Here is a 15,328-nt window from a genome sequence, read left to right on the forward strand (position 1 = left end):
GCAGGCACGGTGCGAGAGATAGCAGGAAATGATTGAGACTTATTTTGTTGTGTTTCTGGGAAAATGCAGCTGAACTCTGGGATGTCAGACAGCAGGTTGACAACACACTTATGCTGGCACATTGTCCCGGGACGTCCACACACAGATGGCCCTTAAAAACCAGCAGAATATGGTCAGTCCAGAGGAATCAGTGATGGTGAGGTGGCTGTAATCTGTTTATTTACCACACTTTTCATGAAGTGTGTGCCTAACACAAAAATTAAAAAACAATCATGAAGCCAGTGCAGAAATTGCTGTTGTGTCGTACCATTTGGCTGAAGAACAGGCTGAGAGATGACCACACTGCCTGGCGAGGTAATATTTGTCAGCAGTACTTGAAGTTGGCGGCCATTGTGCTTGTTTGCTCGGCAGATGGAGCGTGTAACTTCTTCACTCCAATACACAAAACCCTGAATCAAAACAGAGAGACACTTAGCAGCAATCGCTTCACTATAAAACAGGAGAAATGGTTTTCATTATAAGTTGGGTTGAGTTAAGGACAGTAACCAGTTATGTTTATATTCAGTGTTTCTCAACAAATGCTGTCTGTCCTTGAGGCCCAACAAATGTGCTGAATCAGTTTCCTTCCTCAGTAAAGTAAGGAAACCTCAATTTCCTCAAATTTATTTGTTTTATATTAAATGTCTAATTAAAGTGAAGCACTTTGTGACATTGTGTTATTTGATTCATTTTCTATATATTTTACCTTCTCCAACTGTCAACCAGTGGAATAGCGTGAAACCAAGGGACATTACATGGCCAGTCTTTGAGGTGAATGCATTTCATTTCCCACCGCAGTGGCCAGTCTGAGATGCAGGTGTAGCTCGCAGCTCGTTGTTCCAGCCACTCATGTGACCATATTAAATGTTTCTAGTAGAAGACAAGGCGGAAACGCCATCATCAAAACCTTGCACCATAGTGCCACTAGTGGTCAATAATGCCACTGTTATGTTAGTAAAAACAAAATCTCTTTCCTCGTCAGAAACATTAGAGAAGAAAAAAAAAAAAATGAGGAGAAAAAAACCTCCCCCCAAAAAAACCCAGAAAAGTTATTGGAAAATTAAGTTAAAAATATTGCTGTGTCAATAGTATGGAAGCGGATATGAGATTCAAATATTAAATATATGAAACTCAAAATTTCTTTCCCTTCCATTCTTGTGAACGTGATCTCAGTAAGGCCTTTAGGGAATTTCTGCGAATTTGGTACAAACATTTACTTCGACTCAAGGATGAACTAATTAGAATTAAGTGGTCAAAGGTCAAAGATTTAGAGAGATTAAATATAAAGGAAATGAGGGGAACTCACTCCTCACTTTGTTCTGCATTAGGATTAGTGGCACAGAGTACACATATATGTATATATACAGGTTTCAAATCAGACTACAGTAGCACTTAAAATGGCGATATACCACCTTTTGTCATTTCGAGTTTTGTAATTTCTTCTGTGTGAGTTTAGTAGAGGGAGATGTTGTCCAAGCCTGAGTGTCATTATAGTTGCTGAGGTCTTTGCTTTGTTACTTTTATTCTACCACATTCACCCATTTTTTTCCAGCTCATGGGTGGCAAAAGACTGTGCCAGTATGCACTAGGTGAAAGGCATGAGTACACCACTCAACCTCCATTCCAACACGGGGCTGTAATGTTGTTTTACCTCAAACACAGCCAGTCCCAAGGGACGATCCAGATAGCCGTTAGACTCGACCACTGTTTTACGTTCCCGGCCTTCTAGATTTACTCTGGAGATGCTTCTCATTCCCTGATCAACCCAGTACAGCAGCTGGCGAGGTACATCTAGAGAAAAACACATGGACACATTAATGGGCACAATAAACTGTAGTACTGAAGGACTTATTCAAATACACTCAACTTACCTGTGATGGCAGTCAGCCCTCAGAGCATGAATACATTCATAATGTTCTTGTTTTAAAGGGAAAGCTAGGATTGTCCCCATCAACTTTGATAGATTTGACAACAAACGTAAGAAAAATACAGATTTTAAAACCTTCTGCAAGTTCCACAGAGATTCAAAACTTTCTGTAGCATATATCAGAACATACCCAGAGAGAGGGCAACAGGGTGGCGTATCAAGGAGGTGACCAGAGTAATCCTGTCCCGGCCGTCCAAGCTGGCTCTCTCAATCTTTGGGAAGCTGCCACATTGAGCCCAAAAAAGCAACCTGAGAAAACAAATGCAGCTAATGCAAAATCCTGCTGAGTTATGTGATAAGATTCTTGTTTTTTTTTTTTCCTCATTGTTCCTCATTAGCTTATATTTATTGCATCTGTCTTTTTTGTGCATTTTTCTGAAACAGTGTATTAAAAGCCAGACAAGAAAGTTATTACAAAGTTATTCACAATGTTCTATTTCTCCATGTTGGCAAACAAATAGTGCTTTAACAAAGAAAAAGAAAAGAAACAAGAATAAAATGAATAAGCTAAGCTACTTGCTGGACCTAATTGTATTTGAGGGGAGAACCAAAAGGCTGGTAATATATGAACCAAAAATCCAGATCTCTCACTCTTAACACTGACTCACGAGATGCATGAACAGCACTTTAAACACAGCTATCTTTCATGTGCAGCTGCTGTTAACTGTTCCTCTCCCATAAATAAAAAGTCTTGTGGTTACCCTCCTAACTCGTGTTGTTAGCTCAGAAACACCTTGTCAAAAGCCTTTAAAACAAATATCTGTAATTTAAAGAGTGTGTAATCACAGCTAAAGCTTTTAATAATCCTGCTGACTTGCTTTGAACATCACTTAACTTCCCTGATGACGTGGTTTACTATTAATTAAAATAAAATGTAAATTCCTGTGCCGTCCTACCCCTGGAGAGGATCCACAGCCACTGCAGAAGGTTTGTCCAGCCCTGTGATGAGCTGACGCTGTGCAGAACCGTCCAGCAGGCCGACATTAACAGAACCACTCTCCATGCTGGTCCAGTACAGGAGCTGGTGGATCCAGTCCACAGCCAGGGCGGACACTGAACCTTTAACTTTCAGCACTAGCATGGCATCCTTTCCATCCATGGAGACCCTGAGAAACAAACACGGATAAAAAGATATAGCATCAGGTTCATTCACCGCTTCCCATCATGATTGAAAATTTAAAACTAAAATGCAACCAAAGAACTATGATCAATAGGCATAACGCTAGGGATGGTGATGTCGGACGATCCACCACTTTGGTCGAGACTAAAATACCTCATGATTTACTGGATGTATAGTCATGAAATTTGTACAGATATTCTGTGGTGATCAACTTACCTTTCGTCTAGCGCCACGAATAGGTTGACATTTTTTGTTTTCAGTGAAATATCTCAAAAACCATTGGATAGATTGCCATGACATTTGGTAGACAGATTGGTGTCATCTTTGGTATGAATTGTAATAAGTTTGGCGATCGCCTCATCAAGTCAAAATTTCACTCCCTCGCTTTATCTTATAACCAAATACCAGCAAGACTAATTTCATTCCCATCCTCCAAAGTGTTTAGCGCTAGCTAGCAAGCGGTGGCATGCTAACATGCTAAACTAAGATAGTGAACATGGTAAACATTACACCTGCTAAACATCAGCATGCAGGCATTGTCATCGGGGGCATGTTGGCATACTGATGTTGGCATTTATTCAAGCCTCACAGCACTGGATGGCTGTAGCCTTTATCTCCATCTATAGTGTAGGAAAGGATCAGAGGCATCTATCTATTTACAAATGTTTTTGTTTCAATTAATTGATTATCTTTTATTTTGGACAAAAAGGAGTTTGTGCACTAAAATCTAACAGGATCCCTTTTCTTCAATTTACCAGCCTCTATGTTCCGCACAGGGATTAAACTACACTGATGCAAAGCAAAATGCCTTTTAAAATAAATAAATAAATAAATAAGACTACACGTATGTTACATTTTTTTACGTTGTGTACTTACATTATCCCAACTGGGGGAAACCTGTGATTTTAATCAGGGTAACGATCCGTTTCATTTGTTTTTTTTTAGTTTTATATTTAACATTTTAACCGAATGAATGATTTTAGTTATCGGACATCTGGATCTTAAGTTATCAGAGGCAGGCAAATGTTAGGCAGCTCAGCTCCTATTCGCTCTGAGACATCCTGTGTCTGCCGAAGTGTGTTGACAAATCACAGATTTTTAAAGTGAAACTGCTTTTTTCATTGTTTTTACTGGTTTTAATCCCCTGGTCCGTTTGTTATGGGAGGATCTCTGTGGATAATTCGGCTGCCAGTAATAACCTCCTGGACATCTGATTCATAAGTTACAGTTGTGACCAAAATTATTAGCCCCCCTTATGAAATTAGACAAAACTCTTGATTTCTCCATGGAAATGGCCATTAACAACACTTGTTTGTTATTTTAGAAACAAATACACTACAAAGACAAAAGTTGACAAGTTTGATTAGGATATCTTATTGATACAATGAGTTGAAACAAAAAAGGGCAAAAATGAGAAATCCAAAATTATTAGCCCCCTGGCCATTAATAGTCAATAGTGTACCCTTTCTGAGCCACAACTGACAACAACCTCTTAGAGGAGTTCTTTACCAGGTTGGCACAGGTCTCCTGAGGGATTTTGGCCCATTCTTCCATTGCAAATTGTTCCAGCTGGTCCAAATTGCATGGTTTTCGAGCATGGACATTGACTTTGAGCACCTTCCACAGATTCTCAATAGGATTGAGGTCTGGGCTCTGTGCGGGCCACTCCAGGACCTTGGTTTTGGTATCCTTGAGGAATTGTTGGACCAATTTCGATGTGTGCTTTGGGTCATTGTCTTGTTGGAAGACCCAGCGACGACCTAAGGATAGACTACGAGCTGATTTCTGCATATTATCCCTCAAAATGTCAACATAATTTTCTTTTTTCAAGATGCCATGCACCCAAACAAGGCTCCCTGTGCCTGAGGCTGCAAAACAGCCCCACAGCATGATGCTCCCACCACCATGTTTAACTATGGGAACTGTGTCTTAGGGTTCAAGGCCTCTCCCTTTCTTCACCAAACATAAGCAACATCCATGTGCCCAAAAAATTCCAGTTTAGTCTCATCAGACTTCCAAAACTCATCTTTACCTTTCAAATGTTCACGGGCAAACCTCAGTCTGGCTTTGATGTGCCGCTCTTTGAGTAAAGGGGTTCTTCTTGGACGATGGCCATGAAGCCCACCACGATGGAGAGCCCTCACTACTGTGCTCCTTTAAACATCAACTCCAGAAGAGGCCAGGTCAGCAACAATCATCTTGGCAGATGTCCAGGGATTCTTGCTGACATCTCTGACAATTTTCCTCTCCGGAGTTTTTGGAATCTTGCACTTACGACCACGTCCAGGTTTGTTTCTTACAGAATTTGTCTCCTTGTACTTGGCAATGATGCAACGTACAGTGGTTCTAGACACTGTGAAACGCTTGGAAATGGCAGTGTAGCCTTCCCCCTTATCATGAGCCTCCACTATCTTCTTTCTGAGCTCAAGACCGATTTCCTTTGGCATTGGCATGGTGAGCAAAAGTAGTCCCTCTCAATAATGTGTTCAAGTGCCCTGTTCCTTGGAGTCCTTTTATGCTGATTGAATGTCCAGGTGTAGTTAGGAAGCCAATTGACTGCACAGGTGTGGTTTGGAAGCTGATTGGTTAATTAGGTGTGTTTTTGAAGGCAAGAATTCACATGGGGGGAAATATTACTGACCTCCTCATCATGGGGGCTAATATTTTTGACATCCCCATTTTTCTCTATATTTGATATAAAGCAAGCCTAAAATGTTTTTTATATAACAAAATGTACCAAAAGCTACTAAAAAGCACTGGTGAATGTTTGATTATATTGAGTTTTATCAATGCTGCAAACATTGGGAAGAATTTTAGGAAAATGTTCCATAATTCCTGGGGGGCTAATAATTTTGGTCACAACTGTATCAGAGAAACAGGGGGTTACATACCACAATCCACCCTGTAAATTATTATCTCTGGTGAACTAGTGAACTATCTTGCTTACTCTGCTGCCACAGCTAACCAAACACAGATAAGTGTTGAAAATGGATGGGTAGGTGGTTTATCAGTTGGTTTGCTTTGGGATCACAGATTGTGTTTTTGACCTCCCCCCGAGCATCCCTTCGGGTTTAGTAAATGAAGAGGTGTTTGGTGGAAGCAGCAGCTACAGTTCCACTCTGGTACCTGTATATGGAGCCTCGTCCTTTCTGGGCCCAGTACAGTGTGCTGTTTGAGATCAAGGCTGCCACAGGCCCCGGTCCTGGTAAATGTGGGGCCAGTTCCCTGTGCTCTGTACCAGGGATGCTGCTCCGTTGCATTCCTTTAGAAGAGGTGAAAACCAGCTGAGCTTCATCTCCTGAAAGCATATAAAGAAATCACAATAAGAATGAAGTTTCTCAAAGTTGCCATTTCTCTCTCTGCTGATTCTGGTGAAAATATCTGGAGGTATTTTAAACTTAATACTGTGACGTTATCTATTGAAGTGTGCAAAATGCTAGGTTCATGTTTTGTCATCTGTAGCAAAACTCAAGTATCATAGTTAGTTATAGTAGATAGTTCAACAACAACCAACCACGTCACACAACAGCAGATCACAATGGAAATAATGGGCTCCTGAGGATTATGTGGGGCTTGTTCAATAAGTACGTCTCTGGTGAACTGATCCCCGTCACCTAATACGTTTGTACAGCCGTACTTACTTTTACAATGTAAATAAGTCAAAGGCGGAACCAGTTCGAGTGTCACACAATAGCAGACTGAGGGTACTCACCAAACATTAGGGCAGACACACATACACAACCTCAATGTGTTTAGTGAAAATCCTGTAATATGGCTCACTGTATTTTTCCCACTAACCTTTCTTTCCATTTCCACTTCCACTGGGACCACTTAGACTCAGCTCAGACTTACTGTTTTTTGTTTAAGGTGGGGTTAAAATATATTTTATTATTACATTAAATCTGGTACATGGTTAAAATACATTATTTTTGGGAACTCCTTCAAGAGTGTTGGAAAAAACCATTCCAGGTGACCACATCATAAAACTATTCAAAGAATGCCAAGAGTGTCCAAAGCTGTCATCATAGCACAAAGGGGGTTACTTTGGGGAATCTAAAACGTTTGCTTTGTTTACACTTTCCTGTTTACTACGTAATCATTCTAAAATGTAGAAAATACTACCACTAGAGAAAATTTTTTAAATTTAATTAAAGGAGGTCCAAACTTGGACTTGTACTGTATTTCTGGTCAAGCAGGCGAAAAGGAAGGAAGGAAGGAAACAAGTTTGACAGAAAGCAAGAAAGAACTTGTTTATTTAACTTGTTATGCATGTCTTCTTCCCTGAAATAAAGAATGAACTGAGATGCTACATCACACCGCAAATGCCCATATTTAAATTTAGTTAGTTATCTAGTAAGTAATTTCATAGTGCAACTAGATATGTGAGGATCTGCCTGTTTATGCTGAGCAAGTGAGACTTTTTTCCCATGCTGGAGAAAGTAGAGACAAACGGCTCAATCAGTCACACTGAGGAGGGGATGAGTGATGAAAAACTCACTGCTGCTTGGCAGATTTGTATGAACTATTTAGAATTTGCACAGTGTTTCCTGGTGGGTTTGTCATTAACATAAAGTTTGCACAGAAGGTAAATGTTTTTGCTACAAGGAAGAAAGGCCTGGGATCAAACATCAAAGCATGAAAGAATCTTAAACCTTCATGCTGCCAGTGGCTAGTTACCAGTTATACACACCATTTATTTCTCACCTTTGGCCTTGCACTCTCTGGTTGTTGGATTCATGGTGTAGCCCTCAAGGCAGTCGCAGGTGAGGCTGCCGTTCATGTGAACACACAGCTGATCACACACATCTGTTTCCAGGCACATGTCGACATCTACATGGAAGAGCGAATACTTGAAAACGAGACTGTTAAAAATACATGGAAGCCCAGCTATCATTACTTCATAGCTCGTATACTTTCACGTTATGATACAAATACTATGTAACAGAAAAATGAACCCACCCTTAAAAAAAAAAATAATAATAATAACACAATAACCCTCCCTTTCATAAATGTATTGTGTTTTGGGTCAGGACAAATCTTTATAACTGGTGATGTAAAACTCCAACAAGCTGCCACTCACCCTCACACTGGCTGTCCATGACCAGCCTCATGTTGTCAGGACAGAGACAGAGGAAACCCATTGGCTGGTCCACGCACTCGTGAGAACAGCCTCCATTATTGACCTGGCACAGGTTCTGATCTGCAGGAGCAAACGCTACATCATCAGTGGTGTACCCTGATGTTTGTTAGTGTGATAAAAGGTTAAGCTTCTTTGTTCATGTTCACGTCTACACAATGTTTGAGTTGCAAACATGATGCGCCAAATGACAGATAGTGTTCATATGAGTTTGAGGATTATTTCACTGTGACAGTAAACAATCATATCGGGGAAGACAGCAAGCACATCTGTTGTTGATAATGCAGCTCATGATGCAACACATTTTTTCTTGATGATATTCATGTCACATTCATGTTCATAGAATAAGTGAAAAAATTTGACCTGCTGGTGACATTAGAAGAAAGGTCAAAGGGTCACCAAGTCCATAGGACTATTGTCTATACCTTATTTCATAGAAATCTCTGCTGAGATATTACAGCCTGGATGAAATGGGGGACTGACCAACATCAGTTTCCCTAGAGCCACGACAATAGCACAACTAAAAAGTATCCACACAAATGTTTAGGTGTTGAGGTTCTTGACTTGGGAAACAACAGCTGAGGAAACAATAGCACAACACTCTCTAGGTAGAGTCCCGGTTCTTCTTCCATTTAAGATTTACAGAGGTCACTGAGCTCTGGGAACCTTCAATGCAGCAGAATTTTTCCACATCCTTCCCCCGCCTGCGCCTCGACACAATCCTGTCTCTCAGCTCTGGAAGCAGTTCCTTCCTCCTCATGGCTTGGTTTTTGTGCTGATACGCACTGTCAGCTGTGAGACCTTATATGGACATAAATATATATATATATATATTTATGTCTATATAAGATAAGATATCCTTGACTACCAGTTAAGACTTTAGCTGTTATAACTCACTTTAAATAACAACATTCTCTCCACCAACAGGAAATTTATGACACTCCCCATCAAGTTCATAAAGATTTACGTGTGATTTTGCTGCATTCCTGCAGGTTACCGTTAGAGGACACAGGATTAGCTTATGACCCTGTTACCCATACAAAATAGAGGAGCATGAGGAGTAGCATCTATCAAGATGATCAGAGTCTTTCTGTATTTCTGTGTGGTATAAATTAGTGCTATACTGCCCTCCGCTGGCTATTCTTTATGTGGAAAACTGAATGTTAGACCCATGCGTGTTGGTTGAGCATCTCATTCAAAACCATAGACAGTATTTTTTCTGCTTTAACAGCTTCCACTCGATTTCAGAACCTGGCTGCAGGAACTCGCTCCCATTCAAGCACCTGATCATAAAGGCATCAGTAAGCTTCAACTGAAGAGCTTGTCAAATAGTTGAACAGCGTCTGAAAACTTCCTCCACCACACTTTTCCAAAGTCACAATTGGAAGGGCTATATTTAGCAATTTTTGTAACTCTTCAACTGCGCGCAGCAACTGGCCAGCTGTGTCGAGCGAGAGGTTAATCAGGGTCTCAACTTCTCCCTCTCAAGCTCTCCTTGTCCATTTTCCACACAGTCATTTTGTGTGTGTGTGCAGTACAATGAAATGATGTACTCTTAAGAAGTATGCTCCTTTATTCTTATTTGAACAATTATCGTGTCTCGCTGCCAGGTGATGGCAGACTTGTCAGTTCACCGTCAAGTGTGGGTGGCTTTTATGAGCAGCTATACACTAACACTTGCCTTTTCAGGCGCGATCCACTTGCACTTCGTATAAACTACCTAGTTTTGAGAAAGTGCCTGCTTTTAGTTAGGTCAGACACTGATGCTATAAGACCTGGCTCAAAGGTGCTGAACGGGGTTGAGGTCAGCGTTCTGTGCAAAGCAAACTGGGAAAACCATTTCTTTATGGACTTGTGGGCTTTCTGCATGGGGGCTATGTCATGTTGAAACAGGAAAGGGGGTTCCCAAAGTGTTGCCTTGGAAGAAGTTGGAAGAACACTGTTGTCTAAAATGTTAATTTTAATGTTGTATGTATGCTGTACTATTAAGACTTCTTGTAATTTGGATCTATGAGGTGCTAGAGCAGGTTGGATGTTAATCATAGGGTCGCTGGTTCTATTCCTGACAGTACATATATTGAAGGGTCCTTGAGCCACTGAACCTCAAATTCCTCCAAACGTAGGTGGGAGAAATATCGGTTGGATCCTTTATTCTTATTCCAAAAATGTAAACTGCTTTGGATTAAAGCATCTGCCGAATGAATGTAACATAATAGCTGGTGGTGGCAGAAGTTAGAGACTTGTTCTTATGCTACATTTCTTTGGGTTTTGGCAAAGTCAACATTTTTCCAAGTACAAACAGGAGAATCGCATCACTTACACAGTCTACAGTCGTCCTCATCGCTGCCATCAGAGCAGTCCGGTGAGTGGTCACACCTCCAGGCCTGGCTGATGCACTGGCCATTTCCACACTGAAACTCTGAAGCTGCACATTTGGGAGATGTTTGGGGGCGAGGTTGCGTCAACCCACACAATTCCTGGCTCTCATCCCACCCGTCCTTGCAGTCTGTCCGTCCATCACACAGCTTATGTCTGGGCAGACAAATGTCAGACAACCCGCAGGAGAAGAAGGGGGGGGGGCAGTTCTGGCAGGAATCCTCGTCGCTCCCGTCACCACAGTCATCTACGCCGTTGCATAGGAAACGTTTAGAGATGCACCGTCTGCTGCGGCATGCAAATTCATCTTTCTTACACCTCGCGTGACCTGTGAAGAGTGAGAGTTACAGCAATGAGTCCTAAAAGGCTTCACTACCAATACAGTCTGAATGACTTTGTGTGTTTACAGTTGGTGACATAGTAGCTTTTTTCAGATAACTAACATTAGCAGAAACATTAGGGTATCCCACATCCTGGGATAAAACCAGTTTATTCATCTGATTTCTAGTGTGTTTATGCAGAGAAAGCAACAAAAATTAACAAGCGAATGTATTTTCTGAAGAAAGTGTGTGTGAGTGCTGGGACATGCTGCAGCAGCTACTGCTTACTGGAGATTCAACTCTGAAGCTTCTGTTTATGAAACTGCAGTGCAAGCCACCAAGCCAACACAACTCCTGGAAGAAGCCATTTCACTTTTGTTAAGGAGCAGTGTAATTGCCCATAAACTAAAAGACGTGAAATCAGACACTTGTGCCCAGTCGGTCGACTTGTATTATCTGAGCAGAGGTGCCAGGATCATGTGTTTGCCTTCGCCAGGCACTGAACTCCAACCTGCTGTTTACTAGACTGCAGTGCAAACACTGACCCATGACAGCTCTTTTAAACAAATGTAATTGTTACTAATTGTACATAAACAGAACTTTGTCTGTCTCTGTCGGAGCAGCAGGCTCTGAAGGCTGCGTGGGTTTGAGCCTAGTTGAAACATTCCTCTCATAGACATCCATTATAAAAATCATGTTTTTCAAAAATGAACAAAATCCCTGTTGTATGCCAAAAACACAAAACTGTATTGGACTGTGTTCAACTGTTCTGTGACTGAGGACAGATCATTTCCTCTTTCTTTTATTCATTTGCTCTTTTCCCACTGAGCTCCAGTGTAAGCACAGTCCACTGCTGCTGAGTCCTGCACTTCTGAAGAGAAGAAAGTAAATCTTGTTCACTTTCTGCATTTTCCTGGCAGACAGTCAGACCAGGGAATTTCAGGTCTAAGTCTCACGTCCCTACCGTCTGAGCAACACTGCCAATATTCATACCTGCAGCCTCTTACATCAGCAATGTTTATTTTCATCCCACAAATCACAGTAAATCCTTTTAGAATTTTTTCTCCTGCAGGGTTTTTCTGCTCTGCAGAAAGGTTATGCTGATCACTAAATCCTTCTGGAATTCTATATCGAAGTCGCTAATGACTTCAACTGGATTATAAAACAAAACTCTACAATGGCACTTTTCCACACCTTGCAGAAAATGATAGGATATCTTTGTAGCACAGAAATTAAAAAAAAAAAAAAAAAATCACAAAGGATATACAAATATATAAGTATAAGTAGGCCAATATCCTGTTTTGCAAAAATTGTGGAATTGAGATAATTAAGATAAGATGAACATATGGCAAAATTTGTAATTCAAGACTTTCTTTCAAGTTTTAAAATAGAAAAACAATCCAGAAGAGCTGAACACAGCTCTGCCTTCAGGCTGATATAATCAGCTCCATTACACAATACTGTATGTTTAATAAGGCAATTGTAGGTAAAAGGGCATATGAACATATGAATTAGATATAGTGATTTTCTGAACCTGTTAGACTTTGACACCATTTGTGTTGTTATGATGCCATTGACGAGTCAGAACGGGGAAAATCCCACACAATCACCTTTGGTCTGTAGAGTCCACCGACTGTGGACTCTACAGACACAATGTTCTCTATAGCCCCAATAGCGCAGTGTGTGTTTATAGGTACAATATGTAACAATTGTAGGAATGGTGCTGAGCTTATAATAATGCATCTGCAGTTACTTCTGTTGTTAGAAGACTTCAGAGTCACATTTTCAGACTTGTCTGTGTCAGTTTTTGCTTTCATATGGCATCGCTCTCACCTGGGTGTCAGGAATGGGTGACTTCAGTCTTGTATTAACCCTTATCATGCCAAAACAATCCATCTATCCATCTATCCATCCATCTGCCGAACCCTCTCTATCGCTATCGACTGAAGAGGGAAATGCTGTAGTTACTTGAAAATTTCTTTCAATTAATGGATCATTTCAGTAATTATAGAGAAGCAGCATTAAGTGTTCTTTTAGTCATATATCTGGAACAGGTCTGCTCCAACTCTGTTTGTTTAAATTAAAATCACCGCTTTTCATGAAATGAAACTTGAATGACACTGCAATGTAATCTTTTTTAATGATTTACTTATTTTTAACTTCTGTTTCATTAGACTCTTTAAAATCATGTCTTTTATACTTTCCTGTTTGTTATTTTCTGGCTTAATGCCTTTTAATGTCTTAAATTGCTACAATTGCTACATGCTTAGTACATTATTTAAAGTGACAAGAAATGCCAGTTTTGTTTTCATTTATGTGAGTGCAACTTAAAAAAAAAGAAAAAGGGAGCTTGTGAAACCCAAACCAAAGTGCATGTCTGTGTGTGTATGGAATGGAATCATGTTTTCAACATGGGACTCACTGCAGTGCTGCTCATCTGAACCATCCTTGCAGTCTGTGTGACTGTCACACAACTTCAGGCCCGAGATGCATGAACCATCGCTGCACCTGAACTCCAGCTGCTCATGGCAGGCGGGCAGAGAGTGGCCTGCGGAACCTGAAAGATGTGCAAACACACACTTCATTGTCAGTGTGCAGGATGTCGGTCGATAATCAAAGGCATCATAAAAGACAATAAATTAATCATATAACAGGGCAAGAATGATAGCTTGAAAAAACATGACAACTCATTAAACTAAAGTCCTGGAAACCTGGAAAGACATTCAAAAGATTATCAATTATCATCAACAAAGTCTGATATGCATTTTATGAATTATTTGAATTGATTAACAAAAAAATGAGCATATGCCAAACAACAAAAATAAACAATCATATTGTTCAGTTGTTCAATTTCTTTTAAACATCATGTGTTGACATAAAGCCTCTAGGATAAGACTGAAGTTATTCAATTAATGGATAAAATATACCATTTCACAGCAGTTTTGCTCTCTTCACTTGTGTTCGATCACATCTTATGTCAGAAAAACACCAAAAACTGCAGAAAATTAATTTAATTGACCTTGAAATCTCCATTTTATTGGTGATTCTGTGTGAAGGCAGACTGTCCAGAATCATTTCACAGATTACCTGCTCAAAATGTGATTTTAATAATAACAATAATAAGCAAATTTGGAATCATTGGGCTTGGAGAACTACATTGAAAATGCACCGTGCACATACACTTACAAATGACTAAGTATTTTAATTAAATATGTAAATATTAAGTTTATATTTAAATACCCAAAATGCCCCAAAAGGTGACTTTAATTCAAACGCTTGCACAAGGAGTCTGATAACATCTGAAGAGTGGACCCTTTTTTAAATTTTATCTTACCATCTTTCCGGCTTTCTATTGGTAAATTTCGCACACATGCAGCAAAGAAGCAATGAAAACATAACAGGTCAAGAACCAAGTTCACTTCAGTTTGCACGGTAAACAGACTTCATTCAAAGTGAGGGGTGCTCTGCTCGACTGTAAACTCTCATTAAGTCCTTCCGCTTTCTCCAAATATCGGCGAACGCACCCAGATCGCTCTTCTCACACACATGCACAAGTCTTATCAGCATCTTACCCAGAATATAATGCCACGAAACGGAGACGACCAAAAGAAATAAACCTCCAAGGTGTCCCATGTTATATGTCCTCCACGGCTGCAAGCCCACGCGGCGCAGAAATATGACGCAAGAGTAGCTCCTGTCAACCACATGGACGTATTAATTATAGTAGGCTACATAACCATGTACAACCATGCAGTCAACCTGCAGATTTGTTAATGAAACATGACACCTTATTTATTTTCTACTGGAGACGTTTTTTTTAATTAATTAATTGAATTATTTTATTTACTTTTTTTTTAACAAACACAAAGATGCTAAATACGTTTAAATTAAGTGGTTTCCGGGTGTAACCTGTTCTCTACAGGTCTAAAATATTAACATTCTGTCGATTAAAACTGGATATTTTCTAGTCTGGTACTAAATATTACAGACTACATCATATTATAGGCTGCTCTACATTAAGTGCTCACCTTTAAGTGTGTATCTTCTGTCATCAAACAGCTCATCGGTGTATTCACATGTCCTGCACACACCTACCCAGGTGTTTCCAGTCAAGTTTGTTGATTGGACCCCCTCGCAGGTTGAAGCTGAACTTTGCTTCTGGTTCAATCCCAGCTCCCCTCGCCCCCTCAGGCCTCAAGCGTTCAGATGGTATAAAGAAAGAATGGGACAGCACTTTGTGACACTTTACGTTGATGACGCCAAAACATGTTCCGTAGAATTGTAGGTTTTGGACTTTGTTTATAATTCATCGTTGTGCCATGATAGGACAAACAGCTACACACAGTTCTGGTTACGAATCATCAGTCAGATATGTGTTTATATTTACATGTAAACTTCATTTTTAGTTT

The 15,328-nt window shown here is 40.2% G+C and overlaps 1 protein-coding gene across 1 annotated transcript in view; it reads right to left on the reverse strand.

Annotated features, from left to right (window-relative positions):
* Positions 1-14,704, reverse strand: part of LOC130171512 (low-density lipoprotein receptor-related protein 8-like) — a 19,106-nt gene extending 4,402 nt beyond the window's left edge. The window contains exons 1-11 of the mRNA XM_056379571.1: positions 14,492-14,704; positions 13,342-13,476; positions 10,544-10,927; positions 8,167-8,286; positions 7,791-7,916; positions 6,213-6,384; positions 2,863-3,072; positions 2,097-2,215; positions 1,691-1,830; positions 308-449; positions 1-151 (exon numbers count right to left, since the gene is read on the reverse strand). The exon at positions 1-151 is cut by the window's left edge and continues 47 nt beyond it. Of these exons, the coding sequence (XP_056235546.1) occupies positions 1-151; positions 308-449; positions 1,691-1,830; positions 2,097-2,215; positions 2,863-3,072; positions 6,213-6,384; positions 7,791-7,916; positions 8,167-8,286; positions 10,544-10,927; positions 13,342-13,476; positions 14,492-14,552 (1,760 nt within the window). The 5' untranslated portion in view covers positions 14,553-14,704. The remainder of the gene's footprint in view (positions 152-307; positions 450-1,690; positions 1,831-2,096; positions 2,216-2,862; positions 3,073-6,212; positions 6,385-7,790; positions 7,917-8,166; positions 8,287-10,543; positions 10,928-13,341; positions 13,477-14,491) is intronic.
* Positions 14,705-15,328: the final 624 nt, after the last annotated feature.

This window comes from Seriola aureovittata, chromosome 6 (assembly GCF_021018895.1).
Source record: "Seriola aureovittata isolate HTS-2021-v1 ecotype China chromosome 6, ASM2101889v1, whole genome shotgun sequence".
NCBI lineage: Eukaryota > Metazoa > Chordata > Actinopteri > Carangiformes > Carangidae > Seriola > Seriola aureovittata.